This window comes from Lepus europaeus, chromosome 20 (assembly GCF_033115175.1).
Source record: "Lepus europaeus isolate LE1 chromosome 20, mLepTim1.pri, whole genome shotgun sequence".
Classification (NCBI taxonomy): Eukaryota; Metazoa; Chordata; class Mammalia; order Lagomorpha; family Leporidae; genus Lepus; species Lepus europaeus.
Genome location: NC_084846.1, coordinates 4,862,229 through 4,880,863, shown reverse-complemented (window position 1 = coordinate 4,880,863; position 18,635 = coordinate 4,862,229). Strand labels below are relative to the sequence as shown.

Here is an 18,635-nt window from a genome sequence, read left to right as displayed (position 1 = left end):
CTGCTAATGCGCTTGGGAGGCAGCAGAGGGTGGCCCAGGTGCTTGGTGCCTGCCACCCATGCGGGAGACCCGGGTGGAGCTCCAGGCTCCTGGCTTCAGCCTGGCCCAGCTCCAGCTATTGCAGGCCGAGGGGGAGTGAACCGGTGGAAGGAAGATCTCTCTGTCTCTTTCTCTCTCCCTCTGTCACTCCACCTTTCAGATAATAACTGTGCCATTGGCCATCTGATATCAGAGCCTTGAACACCCCTGGGTGTAAGTAACCAGCCGTGTGACGGGCTCAGGGGACTGCCGTCTTCTGCTAAGGCTTGCGTGGCTTTGGAGGGTGAGAGGTTGTGTGGTCCTGCCAGCCTGGACAGCTTCCCAGGACAGGATGGGCTTATTTCTTTGGGAGGGATTGAATAAATGAATGGATGGAGTGGTGGCTGAATGAATGGGTGGCTGGACAGATGGAATGAATGATGTGTTGTTGGATGGATGGATGGATGGATAGATGACGCTTTGATGGATGTGCAGATCAATGAATGAGTGAGTGAGTGGCCTTGCAGCCATCCCCTGTCCCGACTCCTCCTCCAGCCACGAGCCTCTCTCCGACAAAGCCCCAGCTGTTGAGGCTGACGGAGGCACCCGCGACTCCCACCCCTTCAGCCGGGCACGGCTGAGCTGATGTCTTCTTTAAGGCCTGTCGAGCTTGTCACTCGGGGGGGATTTGCCCAGCACCGCAGGCTTTGACAAGGTCAGCCGGCTATTATCTCAAGCTCTCCAAAGGGATGCGCCCCCGTCACGGCGCAGACGCGCTAGACGAGCACGTCCCTGATCACTCACCACGGCCCCTTCTGCCACCCCGGCAGTGGGAGAGAAGCCGCCGCCACCGCTGAGCCTGCAGGGCCGGCTGCAGCTTGGTCGCAGCCCAGCTCTCCCTGGGAGGGACAGAAGCCAGGTCAGTTGCAGAGCCGGAGCTGTGAAGGTGTTTGCTCTCTGTCCCACCGGTCCATCAACATCCAGTCATTCAACAAACATTCCACATGGGAGTCAGTGATGAATTGTCTGCCAAAGCAGATAAAACTCCCTGCTCCCTGCTGGTTCCTGTCCAGGGGCAGAGGCAGGCTCCAGTCATACCAGGGCGATCCTAATGGCCGTTGTGACCTGAGCTTGGAGGAGAGGGACAGGGAAGGTATGGCAGAGCGATGCAAGAGTACATCAAAAGGCTTGCGGAAAATTGGAATTAAAAGATTATGTGGGAGGACTGGCATTGTGGCGCCGTGGGCGAAGCTGCTGCCTGTGATGCCGACATCCCATATGAGTGCCTGGTTCCCATCCGGCTCCCTGCTCAGGCACCTGGGAAAGCAGCAGAGGATGGCCCACGTGCTTGGGCCCCTGCACCCACGTGGGACACCCGGATGGAATTCCAGGCTCCTTGTTTCGACCTGGCCCCGTCCTGGCTGTTATGGCCATTCAGGGAGTGAACCAGCAGCTGGAAGGTCTCCTCTCTCTCTCTGTCTCTCCCTCTCTTTCTCTGTCACTCTGCCTTTCAAATAAATAAATCTTTAAAACAAGATTATTTTGGTGCAAAAAAAATTTTAAAGTCATGCAGTCTTTTCCTAACATACATTTTCCATGAAGTCTTTGAAGACTCCTTGTGTGCTTGAGTCACAAGATTTTTTTTTTTATCAAAACCAGGGTATTTTAAAATTTTTATTGATTTATTTTTATTTGCTTGAAAAGAAGCAGAGAGACAGAGACAGATGGAGAGAGGTCTTCCGTTGGTTCCCTCCCTAAAGCGTGCAACAGCAAGGGCTGGGCCAGGCTGAAACCAGGAACTGGGGACTCCGCCCAGGTCTCCCACGTGGGTGGCAGGGACCAGATACTTGGGCCAGCCCTTGCTGCCCGCCTCCCAAGGTGCACAAGAGCAGGAAGCTGGAGGCAGCGGTGGAGCTAGGACGTGAAGCCGGCACTGTGGCGCGGGTTGCAGGTGAAGTCCCAAGTGACGTCTCCATCACTCAGCCGAACACCTGCTCTTCCGGAAGCCCATTTTGCATAACCCTCAGACAGACTGTGAAGCAGATGGCCCAAGTGTGAATCCTGGCTCCACCACTTTGCCCAGGAGCCCTGACCTCTCTCTACCCTTGTTCCTTCACTTACCAAAGCGCCTGCCTGGGTCAGGACATGCAGAGTGCTTGGAGCTGTGCAGGGCCCCGCCGCGTTGCAGGCTTGGTCCCCAGCGTGGTGGTGGGCAGTGATGGGACCTGGAAGGGCTCTGTCCAGTTGGGGGTGTGTGGCTTCAGAAAGGATTGTGGGAGCTCCGCCACGCGACCACTTCCTGTTTGACGCACTCCCGCCAGCCGCCGTTGTGGTCCACCCCATGGGCCTCACCACAGCCGCATTGCTGCAGGTGTCCATGCCCTTGAACTTGCAGAACTTTGTGAGCTCTGTTACAAGAAGTTGCCTGTGTCAGGTATTCGTTCTCATAATGAAAACCAGACCAAGGCAGTGAGAGACAAATGTTAGGGGGAAAATGCACAAGATCCCTTGAGAGATGGGTCGTGTGTGTGTGTGTGTGTGTGTGTGGTATGAGCAGTGGAGGCTGCTTTGGGCAAGAGATATTGAGGCCTGAGGCCCGCCCCAGGACAGGGGAAGAGTTAGCCTGGCTGTGAGAGTGCCGAGGGCAGAGGCCCAGCCAGTGCAAAGGCCTGGAGGTGGGGCAAAGCCATGACGAGATATCAGAGGGAACCGGGTATTGGGAGCCTTGCGGATGACACAGGAGCCCGCACGCCCCACTCCACCCCCCCCCCCAGTACCCCTACCCCTGGCCAGTTCTAGCAGGGATGCTCTGGGACAGGACCGCGTGAGAGCTGGGGGAGAGCAAGCATCTTCTCCCATCCGTCCCCGGCTCTGCGGCACTGTCGAGCCGTCTTTGCCTCGCCATCTGGCAGCCTTGGTCCCCACTCCATGACACTGCAAGGGATGCTGGCTTTATCACTTCCGCCAGGTCAGAGCATCGCAGTGTCTGCATCAAACTCACACCGTGTGGACTTCCGGAACTTACTGTAGTGGCCTTCTGAGTGTTATGTGAGTAAAAGCAACAGTAAGGATAGTACCGGGGGCACGTACAGCACGCTCTTGACTGTTCTCATGCTTGTACGTACAGGGGCGCTTCTAGAAGCTCGCGGAAGGGGGACTGTTTGGCGCAGTGGTTCAGATGCCCTGTGGGGAGTGCCTGGTTCAAGTCCTGCCTCCTCTTCTGAGTCCAGCTTCCTGCCAGTGTGCTTCCTGGGAGGTAGCAGATGATGCTCAAGTAGTTGGGTCCCTGCCACGCATCTGGGAAGCTTGTATTGAGTCCTAGGCTTCATTCTGGCCGAGCCTCCACTGTTGAGGGCATTTGGGCCGGTGGATAGAGCTTGCGTTTGCTCTCTCTGCCTCGCAAATACATAAATAAAACTTTAAAAAGTTCATGGAGAGATGAACTTAAGACATGTAAGTTGATTTTGGTGCAATTTTGAAACCTATGCGTATCATAAAAATAACAATGCATTGGATTCTTAAATGTTTGGCACCAAACTAAACTTGTCTCTTAATTCCATTTTCCATGAATTTTTTGAAGCCACTCTGGTATCTTAATTGGCTCGTTCAGCTCCCCATCCCCCCATCTCCTGCTACCCTGTAAGGTGGGGAAAGTTACCACGTCCGTTTTGCAGATGAGAACCTGTGGCTCAGAGAGGTTAAAACGGCTTGCTGAGGCCGGCGCCGTGGCTTAACAGGCTAATCCTCCGCCCTGTGGCGCCAGCACACCGGGTTCTAGTCACGGTCGGGGCACTGATTCTGTCCCGGTTGCCCCTCTTCCAGGCCAGCTCTCTGCTGTGGCCCGGGAAGGCAGTGGAGGATGGCCCAAGTTCTTGGGCCCTGCACCCACATGGGAGACCAGGAGAAGCACCTGGCTCCTGGCTTCGATTCAGCGAGATGCGCTGGCTGCAGCGGCCATTGGAGGGTGAACCAACGGCAAAAAGGAAGACCTTTCTGTCTGTCTCTCTCACTGTCCACTCTACTTGTAAAAAAAAAAAACAAAAAACAAAAAACAACCGGCTTGCTGAGCCCACACAGCAAGTGAGCGGGCCGAACAGGACACGCACACCAGGACCCTTAGCAGCCGCCTGTACTCCATCCGCTGAGTAGACTAAGGGAGCGAGAGGAAACGTGTCGTCTCTAGTGTAAGGAGCTTGTCCAGAAAGATGCAGGTGACATCACATGGGATCCTTTTTCGGAGGACCGTGGGAGAAATCCCTGTCTGTCCTCGGCACCAAAAATAGTTGCGCTTTCTCCTAAGCATCTGGTGTACTTTTGTTTCAGGACGCTGGGAACCGCAAAAGTGACCAGCTTTCTCTTTTTGAGTTGGCTGCTAAGCATCTTGGAGCCAAATTTACGACCCAGCCATATGCCGACGGGTCGGGCTTTGAAGGGTTGGGTTTTTCTTAGCTTCATTTCTAGCTCTGTCTTATGCACTCACTTTTGTTTCTTCTCTCTTTTGCAAAAAAATTTTTAAAAATTTAAAGGAATTCTTAAAATCTTTGCAAAAATACATGTTCATTGCAGAAAAGTTGATGAAGATAAAAGATGTAGATAAAAATCCCTGCTAACCTCCAATTTAAAAAAAAAAAGATTTATTTATTTATTTGAAAGGCAGAGTTACAGAGAGACAGATCTTCCATCCGCTGGTTCACTACCCAAATGGTCATAACAGCTAGGACTGAGCCAGGCTGAAGCCAGGAGCCAGGAGCTTCTTCTGAGTCTCCCACATGGATGCAGGAGCCCAAGCCCTTGGGCCATCCTCTGCTGCCTTCCCAGGTGCATTAGCAGGGAGCTGGGTCAGAAGTAGAACAGCTGGGACTGGAACTGGTGCCCGCTGGCACTGCAGGCCAGGGCTTTAACCCACTGTGCCACATCACCAGCTCCTAACCCCCAATTTTTAATGACTGAATAGTATTCCAGCCTATGGAAACAACCTTTAAATCACTCCCTCTAAGCATATCTCAAAAAGCTCATGAACAGGGGCAGGTGTATCCCATATTGGAGAGCTTGTTTGAGTCCCAGCTGCTCCACTTCCTTGCTAATGCAGCTGGAGGAGGTGGAGGAGGGTCCAAGTTGTTTGAGTCCCTGCCTCCCACGTGGGAGACCCGGACAGAGCTCCTGGCTTGAGCCTGGCCCAGCCCTGGCTGTTGTGACCATTTGGGGAGTGAACCAGCGGATGGAAAATCAGTTTCTCTCTCTCTCCCCCTCTGTCACTCTGCCTTTCAAATTAGTAAATCTTAGAAACAAAACAAACAACAAAAAACTTGTTGCACCAAAGTAAATTCATCTCTCTAAAAAAAAAAAGTCCAGAGTCGGTGCTGTGGTGCAGTGGGTTAAAGCCCTGGCCTGCAGCACCAGCATCCCATATGGGCACCAGTTTGAGTCCAGGCTGCTCCAGCTCCCTGCTAATGCACCTGGGAAAGCAGTAGAAGATGGCCCAAGTGCTTGGGTCCCTGCACCTGCGTGGGAGACCTGGAAGAGGCTCCTGGCTCCTGGCTTCGGACCAGCTCAGCTCCGGCCTTTGCAGCTATTTGGGGGAGTGAACCAGTGGATGGAAGACCTCTCTCTCTCTCTCTCTCTCTCTCTCTCTCTTTACCTCTCTTTGTGACTTTGTCTTTCAAATAAATAAAATTAAATTTAAAAAAAAGATCAGGGACAGTGGAAAAAAATTTTTTTGAAACCCACGCATAGTCTTTCCACATTTTCCAGGGACTTTTTGAAGACCCCTCATATGCACCGATTTCAAACATTTGGTACGCAGATAAACTCATTTTTTCATTCCATTGTCTATGAACTTCTTCAAGTACCCTTGCACTGTCAGTCAATTGGAAGAAAAAAAATTGTAGTCCTCTGATTTGAAACAGTGCTTTCACAAACATCCTCATTACAGTGTGGATTGCTTGGCTGTGGGCTTCCAAGGGCTGAATAATTCTCAGTTTCCAGTTGGCAGGGTAACATGTAAGTGCAGAAACCCTAACCTGTGTCTGTGGATTGGCAGCGTGCCTTCCAGAAACATCTAATCCCTGCTCTCGTCCTTAATTGGAGCTATCTTGTGGTATTTTACATATCCTTGTAAACCACTTAAGAGTTTTCTCTGGACAAGCCAGGGTACAAATAAATATATAAGCCTCAAGCCACCACTGCTTCCTGATTAAATTATCCAGCCCCAAACACAATAATATCCTCCTTTGATTAAGAGGCAGCTGCTTGCGCGTCTCCGATAGCCGGTGCTCAACGCATGGCTGCCCCCAGGACTCTGTAGCGATCTCTGTGCCGGGGGAGCATCAGGAATTGTTTTATTTATTTACTTATTTTTATTTATTTGAAAGTCAGAGTTACACAGAGAGAGGAGAGGCAGAGAGAGAGGGAGAAGTCTTCCGTCCGATGGTTCACTCCCCAGATGGCTGCAACAGCCGGAGCTGCACCGATCCGAAGCCAGGAGCCAGGAGCTTCTTCCAAGTCTCCCACGTGGGTGCAGGGGCCCAAGTTCTTGGGCCATCATCTACTGCTTTCCCAGGACACAGCAGAGAGCTGGATCGGAAGTGGAGCAGCCAGGACTGGAACCGGTCCCATATGGGATGCTGGCCCTTCAGGCCAGGGCGTTAACCCACTGCGCCACAGCGCCAGCCCCCAGGAATTATTTTTTGAATCCTGATGTCAGCGCTGTAACTGTATGAGGATACTTGAGAAACTTCGTGGAAAACTAGAATTAAAGGTGTGAGTTTATTTTGATGCACAAAGATGTCCTGGTGCAAACAATGTGGAAACTGTGTCTTAATGAAACAGTTTGCACAGACTTCAAAAGCCTTTTTTGCACCAGAAATAAACTCATATTCCATTTTCCATGAACTTTACATATTGGACATTACAATATTTTTAAAGATGTATTTTATTTATTTGAAAGGCAGAGGGGGAGAGAGAGAGAGATAGTCCATCTGCTGATTTATTCCCCAAATGGTTGCAACGGCCAGGGCTGGACCAGGCTAAAGGCAGGAGCCAGGAACTCTATCCACATCTCCCACAAAAGAGGCAGGGCCCCAAGCACTTGGGCCATCTTCTGCTGCTTTCCCAGGTGCATTAGCAGGGAGCTAGATTGAAAGTAGAGCAGCCGGGATTTGAACTGTCACTCATATGGGATGCTGGTGTTGCAGGTAGTGGCTTAACCCACTGTGCCATAGCAACTACCCCTAAATTTTCCTTCTTTAATTTATTTGAAAGGCAGAGAGAGAGAGAGAGAGAGAGAGAGAGAGACAGCACCCTCCTTTGTTGGTTCACTCTCCAACTGTCCAAGATGGAGAAATCTGGGAATGAGTAACTCCATCCAGGTCTCCCACATGGGTGGCAGGGACCCAACTACTTGGGCCAACACTCTTGTCTCCCGGGGCCGGCGTTAGCAGGAAGCTGGAGTGGGGGGCAGCAGAGCCAGGAATCGAACCCAGGCCCTCGAATGTGGAGCACGGGCATGTTAACCACCAGGCTGAACATATATGCCTTTCCGTAGATTTTTTGAAGAAACTGTGAGACAATGACCCCAGGACCAACAGCGAGAGCAGTTTCTCCTGCGTGTTTCGTGCTCATTTAATCCTGGAGCCGGCAGGCAGCCTGGCGCTTAATTGGGGCAGTGGCCTCCGAGAAAGCGTTTGAAAAACCCCAGCCAGAAGAGATGATTTGAGGAACAGCCACTTGAGTGCCTCTCTCGCCCTCTTGGAGCCCGTTAGCAGGAAGATTAAACTTGGAATCAGAAGCTTAGCACATGAGAGCGGCTGGCTTCTGCAGCGCATCGGCCGTGTCTGTGCTGACACGGGCTGCTCCCCTGGAGATTTCTGCACCGGAGGAACCCCTGTGGCCTCGCGGCTGCTGGGTCAAGCACTTTCCTTGAGATGGACCAATCTACTACCCCTGGGGCTCTGAGCTGCAAGGGTCCATCACTTTGGTTGCTAGCTAGCTACACCTTCGTCTGGGCGAGCTGGCGTGGGTACTGTCCAATGCTGAGCCTTCCAGGATGTTCCGTCGCCTCCCAGGGATGTGAACTTGCCTGTGTATTTGAACTTAAGCCTGCTGGGCGAATCTCAGGATCTCAGAGCGGTGAGATTCGGCAGCCAAACCCTAGGCATTTAATTACACAGCTGCAGAGAACACTCCGGCGAGGTGCGTCCAACGCAGGCGATTATTTTAGGAAAGCTGTGGAGGCTTTCTTCCCCTGCCACTTAAATCTTGCTTCTCTTTTACAATTCAATATTTCATGTGTTGGGAGAAAATGTGTTGTTTGCTTCAAAGGACACGCTAGGAAATGTAGGAAGGACATGTTAATTATGTTGAACTGGGCTGCTTTGTCTCGACACAAATGAGGATCTTGGGGGGCTTCCGTCCTAATTGTTTGGGGCTCAGAGCCAAGGGGAACGTGAGCCTGGGCTCATGTTCACTGGTTTTGCTTTGTGTTGTGTTTTAAAAATTGGATTTGTCATGAAAGGAGGTGAAGCTAATTCAGATTCTCCCAGAACCCAGAAGGAAGGCTTTCTTTTTCTCTTGAGGGGAGGATTTGAAATTGCTGTAATTTAATTCTTTTTGTTTTACCTAAGAGCAGAGAGACAGAGACAGACAGATCCTTCATCTGCTGGTTCACTCCCCAAAAGTCCGCAACACCTGGGGCTGGGGCCAGGCCAAAGCCAGGAGCGTGGAACTCCATTCAGGGCTCCCACGTGGCTGCCAGGGACCCGGGTACTTGAGCCAGCACCGGCAGCCTCCAGAGGTGTACAGTAGCAGGAGGCCGGAGGGCTTTCTGTGTGGATCTGGGAACCCACGGCGGGTCCTGGGACACGAGAGACGACTGTCATTGCCTAGGAGCTATTCCTGGGCTGAGCCAGTGCGGGGGCAGGGAAGCGAGGGAAGCGGGAGAGGACGCTGGCCAACTGGGGCGCAGTCCCAGTGGGCTCCCCTGGGAGACCTCATGCACCTTGCACTTCAGAATTCTCGCACTGCTTATCCTAGCACCTGTGAGTCACTGTTGAGGACTGCTGGGTGGGAGGTACAGTGGTCCGTTGTTAGCCACGGGGGATCGGCTCCAGGAACCCCCAAGGCTTCCCATCTGCAGATGCTCCAGTCCCTTCTAGAAAAACGGCGTCGTGTTGGCACAGAATCCCGCCTACTTCAAGTCGTCTCTACATGACCCAGGAACCTATACGACGTCGGTGCTGTGGACATTGTTATGCTGTGTTGTGAATGGAATCATGACAAGAAAAATAGTCCGTGCGTGTTCAGCACAGGTGCAGTTTCCTTTTATAAAATCATTAATTTATTTGAGGAGAGAGAGAGAGAGAGAGAGATCGCACTTCCACCTGCTGGTTCACTCCCCAAATGCCTGCAACAGCCAGGGCTGAACCTGGTTGAAGCCTGCAGCCAGGAGCTCCATCCAGGTCTCCCCTATGGATAGCAGGTACCCAAGAACTGGAGCCATCACTTGCTGCCTCCCAGGGTCTGCAGGGAGCAGGATTGGAAGGCAGAGCTGGGAACTCTGTCCTGTGTGGGGCATGGGTGCCTTAGTCCCCTGAATGTTCCTGACACGTGGTTGGACCTATAGCTGCAGAACTCACAGATAAGGAGGGCTGAGCATACTTCTTGCCTACCCAGTGCAGAGGCAGAATGGACTCTGAGCCCAAGAGACGGCTCTGGCACAGGGAGTTCTGGGTGCTTCTGCCGGGAGTGTTGGTCCCACTCAGCTCCTTCCTGGGTGCGGGAAAGGCTAAGAAGGTGAGTTACCGTGTTCCTGCAGGAGGGAGATGTGGTCTCATTGAGATGGGGTTCTCCCTGCGTCTGTAGGCACAGAGAATGGCTCATTACAATGGCTTCAGACGGCGCTTATGAATGGTTTGTTTTTCTTATAAATTAGCAGAGCAGTCAAGCTCATGTGTACAGTAGTAGCATTTGCTTGCACTCCAACAAGCATTCAAAAAAAGCATTTTATTGAGTGGGAGAGAGCAACAGGTGGGATAATAGCTGGAGTCTCGTCTCCACGGTTGCCCCTAACAGCCAGCCTGGCTTATCTGTGCCGGGGCTTGTGGGAAGGAGACGGCTGTGAAATGCTGCACCATGGCTCAACAGGCTAATCCTCCGCCTTGCGGCGCCGGCACACCAGGTTCTAGTCCCGGTCGGGGCGCCGGATTCTGGCCTGGTTGCCCCTCTTCCAGGCCAACTCTCTGCTGTGGCCTGGGAGTGCAGTGGAGGATGGCCCAGGTGCTTGGGCCCTGCACCCGCATGGGAGACCAGGAGAAGCACCTGGCTCCTGCCTTCGGATCAGCACGGTGCACCGGCTGCGGCGGCCATTGGAGGGTGAACCAACGGCAAAAGGAAGACCTTTCTCTCTGTCTCTCTCTCACTGTCCACTCTGCCTGTCAAAACTAAAAAAAAAAAAAAAAAAAAAAAAAAAAAAAACAGCTGGCTTTTAACCAGACCTGCTTCCAACCTGCTTCTGTGCCTGTAAGAAGGCATCCTAGGTCAGACCTGAATCTTCCACCTCCCGCCTCGAGAGCCACCCGTGGGCCACCACCCGTGGTGGCTTGCCTGGACCCACATGGTCCCTTGCCATGCAGCAGCCAGCAGTCACTGTGAACGCCAGGCACATCCTTCCACGCTTGGAATCCTGCATCGGGGGCTGGCGCTGTGGCGCAGTGGGTTAAGCTGCTTCCCGTATCAGAGTCTTTGCCACGCTGCCTCTGATCCAGCTCCTGCCGAGGTGCTTGGGAAGGCAGCGGAAGATGGTGTGAGTACTTGGGCCCCTGCTGTCCAGGTGAGAGACCCAGATGGAGTTCTTGGCTCCTGACTTTGGCCTGTCTAGCCCTGGCTGTTGTGGTCTGGGAAGTGAACCAGCAGATCAAAGATTCTCTCTCTCTCTCTCTCCCTCCCTTCCTCCTTTCCTGAATGCCTTTATTTGAGAGTTACAGAGAGAGGGAGAGACAGAGAGAGAGGTCTTCCATCCACTGGTTCACTCCCCAGATGGCCGCAACAGCTGGAGCTGGGCTGATCTGAAGCCGGGAGCCAGGAGCTTTGTCCGAGTCTCCCATGTGGGTGCAGGAGCCTAAGCACTTGGATCATGTTCCGCTGCTTCCTCAGGCACATTAACAAGGAGCTGGATCAGAAGTGGAGCAGCCAGGACTCAAACCAGCTCCCATATGCGATGCTGGCACTGCAGGCGGTAGTTTTACCCACTGTGCCACGGTGCTTGCCCTCAAAAAAAAAATATTTATTTATTTATTTACTTGAAAGGCAGAGTTGCAGAGAAACAAGAGAGAGAGAGGTCTTCCATCCGCTGGTTCACTCCTCAAATGGCCTTAATGGCTGGGGCTGTGCCGACCCGAAGCCAGGAGCTTCTTCCGGGTCTCCCATGTGGGTACAGGGGCCCAAGGACTTGGACCATCTTCTACTGCTTTCCCAGGCCATAGCAGAGAGCTGGATCAGGAGTAGAGCAGCCAGAACTTGAACTGGCACCCAATAGGATGCCAGCACCATGCCGCAGGCAGTGGCTTTACCTGCTATGCCACAGCGCTGGCCCTCAAATAAACAAATCTTAACAAAGCTTTCTCCGTGGCTCCCATCTCACTCAGGGCAGAAACCAAAGCCCTTACTACAGCCCACAAGACCCAACACAGTCTCTACATTTGCCTCCCGGCCCTCATCAACCTCTACTTATCCCTCCTCGCTCTGCTGTGACCACAGCAGCCCCCTCCATTTTCCCAGTCACACCAGGCATGGTCCTGCCTCAGGGCCTTTGGTTGGGAACACCCACCCCTAGATGTTCGCAGGGTTCTTCCCTTACCCCCTCTGGTCTTTCTGCAAATGGCGCTTAGAGTTGCAACCCTGAACCACCCAGCCCCAGTGTCCCCCCCCCCCCAATCCCTGTCCCTGCATTGCTTCTGTCTTAAAGGTGATTGTGATCTTTAAGTATGGATTTGACTTACTTACCTCCTTGCACTATAATAAAAGCCCCTGTAGGAGCTTGTGTATGGAGTGTGCGTCAGAATGAATTCCTGTCTTGGGGAAGGGCCTGAGTCCCATGATTCCTTGCTGTCTTCCTTAACCTCTCCCTGACCTTGGTCTTGTCCACTGTAAAATGGGGCTCCTTGAAGAAGGATCACATCACATCAGGCCCTCAGCACGTGGTCCCGCGCATGCCAGGTGTCCCGCAAAGGGCATTGGCCATCTCCCAGGTCCCCTTTCTCTCCCCGGGAAGGGCGAGACGAGCCCCCTCCGAGCTCCTGTTCTCTCTGCAGACTCTCTTCCAGAGCCCAGAAGAGGGCTGGCAGCTGTACACCTCGGCCCAGGCGCCCGATGGGAAATGCATCTGCACGGCCGTGATCCCCGCCCAGAGCACCTGCTCCCGCGATGGCCGGAGTCGAGAGCTGCGGCAGTTGATGGAGAAGGTGAGAACCTTCTAGTTCCCTGGAGGGGCCGGTGCAACCCCCTACCCCCCAGCTCCCACCCTGTCTTCTGCCCCATCCAGATCAGCCCGGGCTGGTTCATTCAGAGCTGGTGGATAGCCCAGCTCCCCTGCAGGTCGATATTTTATCCAATATCTGTGCAGCGCTGCCTTGGAAGAGAAACCAAGCTCTTGGGGGGTTGGGAAGGCAGAAGTGCCAGTGGTAGCATCTGAGTCCCAGCCATGCAAGTCCCCCGCAGCCCTCAGTGGGCGCAGGTTCACCTGCGTCCTGTGCGCCTGGTGGGGCTCTCAGCCACACCCCACCTTCCTGCTCTGACCATGGTTCAAGACCTCCCCAGGGATAATTCTGTGCCCCTTTTAGACTGATTCTCATCCTTCCAATGGTCTCTTTTTAAATTTTTTTTATTTATTTATTTTTTGACAGGCAGAGTGGACAGTGAGAAAGAGAGACAGAGAGAAAGGTCTTCCTTTGCCGTTGGTTCACCCTCCAATGGCCGCCGCAGCTGGTGCGCTGTGGCCGGCGCACCGCGCTGATCCGATGGCAGGAGCCAGGGGCTTCTCCTGGTATCCCATGGGGTGCAGGGCCCAAGCACTTGGGCCATCCTCCACTGCACTCCCTGGCCAGAGCAGAGAGCTGGCCTGGAAGAGGGGCAACCGGGACAGAATCGGCGCCCCAACCGGGACTAGAACCTGGTGTGCCGGCGCCACAAGGCGGAGGATTAGCCTAGTGAGCCGTGGTGTCAGCCCCAATTGTCTCTTTTTTAAAAGATTATTTTTATTTATTTGAAAGAGTTAGAGAGAGGTACAGACAGAGAGAGAGGTCTTCCATCTGCTGGTTCACTCCCCAGATGGCCACAACTGCTGGAGCTGCACCGATCTGAAGCCAGGAGCCAGGAGCTTCTTCTAGGTCTCCCACGTGGGTGCAGGGCCCAAGGACTTGGGCCATCTTCTACTTCTTTCCCAGGCCATAGCGGAGATCAGAAGAGGAGCAGCCGGGACTAGAACTGGCGCCCATGTGGGATGCTGGCAATTTAGGCCAGGGCTTTAACCTGCTGCGCCACAGCGCCAGCCCCCAACTGTCCCTTGGTCAGCTCTGATGTTGGTGGACAAAGAGGCCAGCAAGCTCCCACCCACCCTCGTTTGCTAGGGAAGGAAGCTGAGGCTTGGCTGAGAGGACAAGAGAGTTTGTCAGCACCGACATCTCCCACCCAGTAACTCTGCAGGGTCCCGCCCTGCCCACAACCCCAGAGCTTTGGACTCCTTTCCCCAGTCATGTGGGGCATGCAACATGGTGTCTTCTGATTGTTGACCAGGGCTACGAAAATGTGCTGGGGCATCCAGGGTGGGTGCCAGGCTGTACGGTTTCTGACAGCATCCAAGAGTCACATCCACAATCGTAGAGGGAAGTCTGTATTTCAGGCTGTGTCTGGATCAGTTAACGTTAGCCAGCTGGGAGTCTGCCTTGGGCCAGGTAAGGGCTACCGCAGCCAGGTGAGCCCCACCCCAATCAGGTGGAGGCCACGTCAGCCAGGTGGGGTCTAATCAGCCAGGTGGGATCCACTTTATAGGGGGCCCCCACTTTCACCATGGGGGGGTCTACCTTAGCCAGTGGAGATCCACCTGTCAAGAGGGATTCACCTTAGCCAGGTGGAGGTGGGAGCTATGAGCCCTCGGGTTGGGTCAGCAGAGGCCAGGGCGAGGGGACTAAAGTTCGTTTATTCAGCCTAAAGGTATTCACTGAGCATGGCCTTTGGACCAGTGCTGGGCACTGAGGCTTCAGCTGTGGGCGAGCGAGACCCCACCTGAGGGAGGCCGATGGGTAGAACATTCCAGATAGCAGTCACCGCTGAGAAGAGTTAAGGGGAGAGTGGGTGCATGACTACTTGAGACGCGGTGGTCAGGGAAGCCACTCTGGGGAGCTGGCGGAAGAGGAGGGGAACAGAAAACCAGACAGAGGAATCTGCGTGCAGATGCTGTGAGGCGGGAAGGAGCTTAGCATCCGTGAGAAAGGAGTTGGTGGGCATGGCGTGAACCAGAGAGCAGCCCATTTAGGGGCAGCACCAGCCAGCCGTGCGGGATCTTTGGAAAGCTGACCTCCTTGCTGCTGTGTGGAGAGCTGCCTGCAGGGGTGAGGGCAGAGGCAGAGACTGGGGAGGAGGGGAGAGGTGGAGAGGACGGACAAGGCTGCACCCAGGAGAGCAAGGATGTGTGGACTGGATTTGCTGTTGGGAAGGCCAGGACAGGGAAGTTTCTCTGGGTGTTTGTCCCAGTCTGGCCTTCTCCATGGCATCTCTGGGTTTGGGGGTCGGGGCACGGAGTTTGGCTTTCCTGAACCTGTCGCCATTCCTAGGTGCAGAACGTCTCCCAGTCCATGGAGGTCCTTGAGCTGCGGACGTACCGGGACCTGCAGTACGTGCGCAGCATGGAGAACCTCATGCGGAGCCTGGATGCGCGGCTCCGGGCAGCTGACGGGTCCCTCTCCGCCAAGAGCTTCCAGGTGGGTCTTTCTGGTTCAGGCCAGAGGTTAAGGGAGTGACCGGGATGGGTGCCCATTAGTTAGTTCCAAGAGCGGGGTCCACAATGAGCCGAATGTTGAGGGCCAGGAGTGCGTCCGAGATAAGGGGGTGAAGCTACGCATCAGAGGTGGGGGCTGTGAGTCAGGGTTGGCGACGTGCCGTGTTGGTGGGCAGGAGCTGAAGGACAGGATGGCGGAGCTGTTGCCCCTGAGCTCGGTCCTGGAGCAGTATAAGGCGGACACGCGGACCATCGTGCGCCTGCGGGAGGAAGTGAGGAATCTCTCCGGCAGCCTCGCCGCCATCCAGGAGGAGATGGGCGCCTACGGGTATGAGGACCTGCAGCAGCGGGTGATGGCTCTGGAGGCCCGGCTGCATGCCTGCGCCCAGAAGCTGGGTATGCTTGACCCTTGACCCTGGCCCCTGACCTCCCTCCCCACTCCCAATACCACCTGGGTACAGAGCTGACCTCTGACTCCCAAACTTCAACTCTCGACCTTCCTACCGGGATTCCGGAAATGACCTTAACCCTGGACCTCCAACCTCTCGTCCTCAACCTGGTTCCTCGCTCCCCTGTGGTCCCAGCTGTTCCCAGTTGGATGACAACACTTCACCCCTCTTCCGCCTCCTGGTTCTGCCCATCCCTCCACCCTCATCCCGCCCTGTTCCTGCTCCCTCAGGCTGCGGGAAGCTGACTGGGGTCAGTAACCCCATCACCATTCGGGCCATGGGGTCCCGCTTCGGCTCCTGGATGACAGACACGATGGCTCCCAGCGCGGACAGCCGGGTGAGTGACAGTGCCCACGCCAGGAGTCACAGCCTGGGACTGCCCATGGGTGCTCAAGGGTTCCACTCCAGTAACTCCCTGTGACCCCAGGGGTCCTGGGTCCCCGGGGCGCTTGGACCTCCCCTGAGTGCCTCGTGACCACCAAGTGACCCCTCTAGACTTCTAGGTACTCTACTGCTAAGCAGTTCCCAGGGACAAACGCCTCCCCAAGGACTCGTGACCCCTGCCCCAGCACGGCTTAGTGACCTTTGGACCTCCCGTGACCTCCGTGGTCGTGATTCTGCATCCCCTAGACATGAACCAGCCTTGAACTTCCCACTGCCTGTTCGGTAACAGTGACCTTTGCGGCCGACACTGGTTCACTGGCTGGCCAATGGAGATCAGAGATTGCCCCCTGGGGGTTATGGCGGTGCAGCCAATTGATTGCTTGGGAATCAGACTTGGATTTGCAATCCAGTCCCACCACTTCTTAGAGAGCCTTGGGTCAGTTCCTTCATGTCTCCGACCCTACTTTCCTTACCTTCAAAATGGTCATGGCAATGACAGCGCTGCAGCTTTGGAGATTCTTAACGACAAGGGCACCGTGCACGCTGGTTAACGTGAGGAAGATGTCAGCACTATCTTATTGTCACAGGGGCTAACAATGGGCAGTGAGTTTTAAGTGACCTCTTACCGCCCTCCCAATGGCTGTCCAGGGACCACTAACCATCTAATGCCTAATGACCAGTGAAGTCCTAGGCCCAGTGGGTCCCCAGGGACAGCAGTTCTCTCCGACCCTCTGGGGTCAGGCACCATCTACTAGTGTGTGTGTTAAGACCAACAGGGATCCTAATCACCGGGTCTAGGACTGGTCATGGCCGGTCAGCAGAAGTCACACAGTGCCCTGACTGTTGATCCCTAACGACTGTGGTTGAATCCTGAGTGGTTGCTGGGACCTGTGGGTCCCCTCACTGACCAGTGGCTGCCCTCGTAGGTCTGGTACATGGATGGCTATTACAAGGGCCGGCGGGTCCTGGAGTTCCGCACCCTGGGAGACTTCATCAAAGGCCAGAACTTTATCCAGCACCTGCTGCCCCAGCCGTGGGCAGGCACGGGCCACGTGGTCTACAATGGCTCCTTGTTCTACAACAAATACCAGAGCAACGTGGTGGTCAAATACCACTTCCGTTCACGCTCCGTGCTGGTGCAGAGGAGCCTCCCCGGGGCCGGCTACAACAACACCTTCCCTTACTCCTGGGGGGGCTTCTCGGACATGGACTTCATGGTGGACGAGAGCGGGCTCTGGGCCGTCTACACCACCAACCAAAACGCGGGCAACATCGTGGTCAGCCGGCTAGACCCGCACACCCTGGAAGTCGTGCGCTCCTGGGACACCGGCTATCCCAAGCGTAGTGCCGGTGAGGCCTTCATGATCTGCGGTGTGCTCTACGTGACCAACTCCCACCTGGCGGGGGCCAAGGTCTACTTCGCCTACTTCACCAACACGTCCAGCTACGAGTACACGGATGTGCCCTTCCACAACCAGTACTCTCATATCTCCATGCTGGACTACAACCCCCGTGAGCGCGCCCTGTACACCTGGAACAATGGCCACCAGGTGCTCTACAACGTCACCCTCTTCCATGTCATCAGCACCGCCGGGGACCCCTAGGTGCTGCTGCCGCGGCTCAGGCTGCCCCAGCGAGGGCCACCGGGGGCCCGCCCTGCTCTGCCTGTGTCCCCTCAAGTTTCTCTGTCCGTTGTGTCGTCTCGCCCCTGTCCTGTGCTTTTTCTCGTCCCAGCTTCCGTTCTCTGCCTATTTCTATCAGTGCTTTTTCTCAATTTTGTGTCATCTCCTTTATCGACCTCTGCTTTTGATACTCCACTGGTCTTCTGCCTTCTTATTGATGTCCCCCTTTCTTTTTATCGATCGGGGCCTCCTCTGCCTCTCTCTCTCTCTCCCCTCTTTCTCCTCTTTCCCACTCTCTGCTTCCCACCCATTCCTCATCCCTGGCTCCTCACCTCCACCCTCCCACCCCCAGGAGTTGACTGCATGGATTTCCTTCTTTTTTTATTTACACTTTTTCTTTCCGGGTTGCCGGAATAAACGGGACCTTTGACATTTGATGCTGTGGTTGCTGTGTGTGTCCAGGGGAGGCAGATGTGGAGGTGGGGGCCAAGTCTGAGCCTGGAGACCCATCTCCGTCGGGCCCCCTCACTCCGTGACTGTTGGCTAAGTGACCTGGGGCCAGCAAGCCCAATGTGGGGCTGGGGGAGCTGGGGAAACCCACCCCTCCCCAGGGCGAGCCCTTTCTGGAGGTGGGTGAGCACAGCACAACCCAATAGTTGTTTTCGATCGAAAGCAATTCGCTTAAAAGCAATTTGATCAAAACAACCGAGAATTCTATCACAACGACAAAAATTGGCCCCAGATGAATATTCTCTGCTGCTGGCTTTTCAACCCATCGATCACTCTGGTGCATCGCTGAGCTGTCTGGCAATTTTTTAATGGGTTTTTAACAATTTGGCTGCTTTTAAGAATCTGAGTATGAGAGGGCCGGGGCCCGGTCAAATGTTTCCTTTTGCTTGCTTCTTGTTTTTGCTGTGCAATTCCAAAAATCGTCATGCCTGTTCTGAGTTAGCTAATAACAGAAAGCTAGAAATAGCCTACACGTGCACTTGGGGCCTTTGGTCAAACACACCCACGTCCCCCACAGCTGGGGCAGTGATGGCCGCTGGCCGGGAGACCGTGGAGAGGAAGGGACAGGCCGGGGAGGAGAAAGAGGAAGGCAGGAAGAGGCTGAAGGAACCCTAGGGACCTGGCTAAAGGCGGAGCTTGGGGTGCACAGCAGGGAAGAACAATCTA

The 18,635-nt window shown here is 54.5% G+C and overlaps 1 protein-coding gene across 2 annotated transcripts in view; it reads left to right on the top strand.

Annotated features, from left to right (window-relative positions):
* The window catches only part of OLFM2 (olfactomedin 2), a 58,341-nt gene extending 40,464 nt beyond the window's left edge, over nt 1-17,877 (top strand). For both annotated transcript variants that reach the window (XM_062179133.1, XM_062179132.1), the window contains exons 2-6: nt 12,324-12,473; nt 14,841-14,987; nt 15,181-15,400; nt 15,684-15,790; nt 16,764-17,877. In XM_062179133.1, coding sequence (XP_062035117.1) covers nt 12,465-12,473; nt 14,841-14,987; nt 15,181-15,400; nt 15,684-15,790; nt 16,764-17,441 — 1,161 coding nt within the window. In that variant the 5' untranslated portion in view covers nt 12,324-12,464 and the 3' untranslated portion in view covers nt 17,442-17,877. The remainder of the gene's footprint in view (nt 1-12,323; nt 12,474-14,840; nt 14,988-15,180; nt 15,401-15,683; nt 15,791-16,763) is intronic.
* Nucleotides 17,878-18,635: the final 758 nt, after the last annotated feature.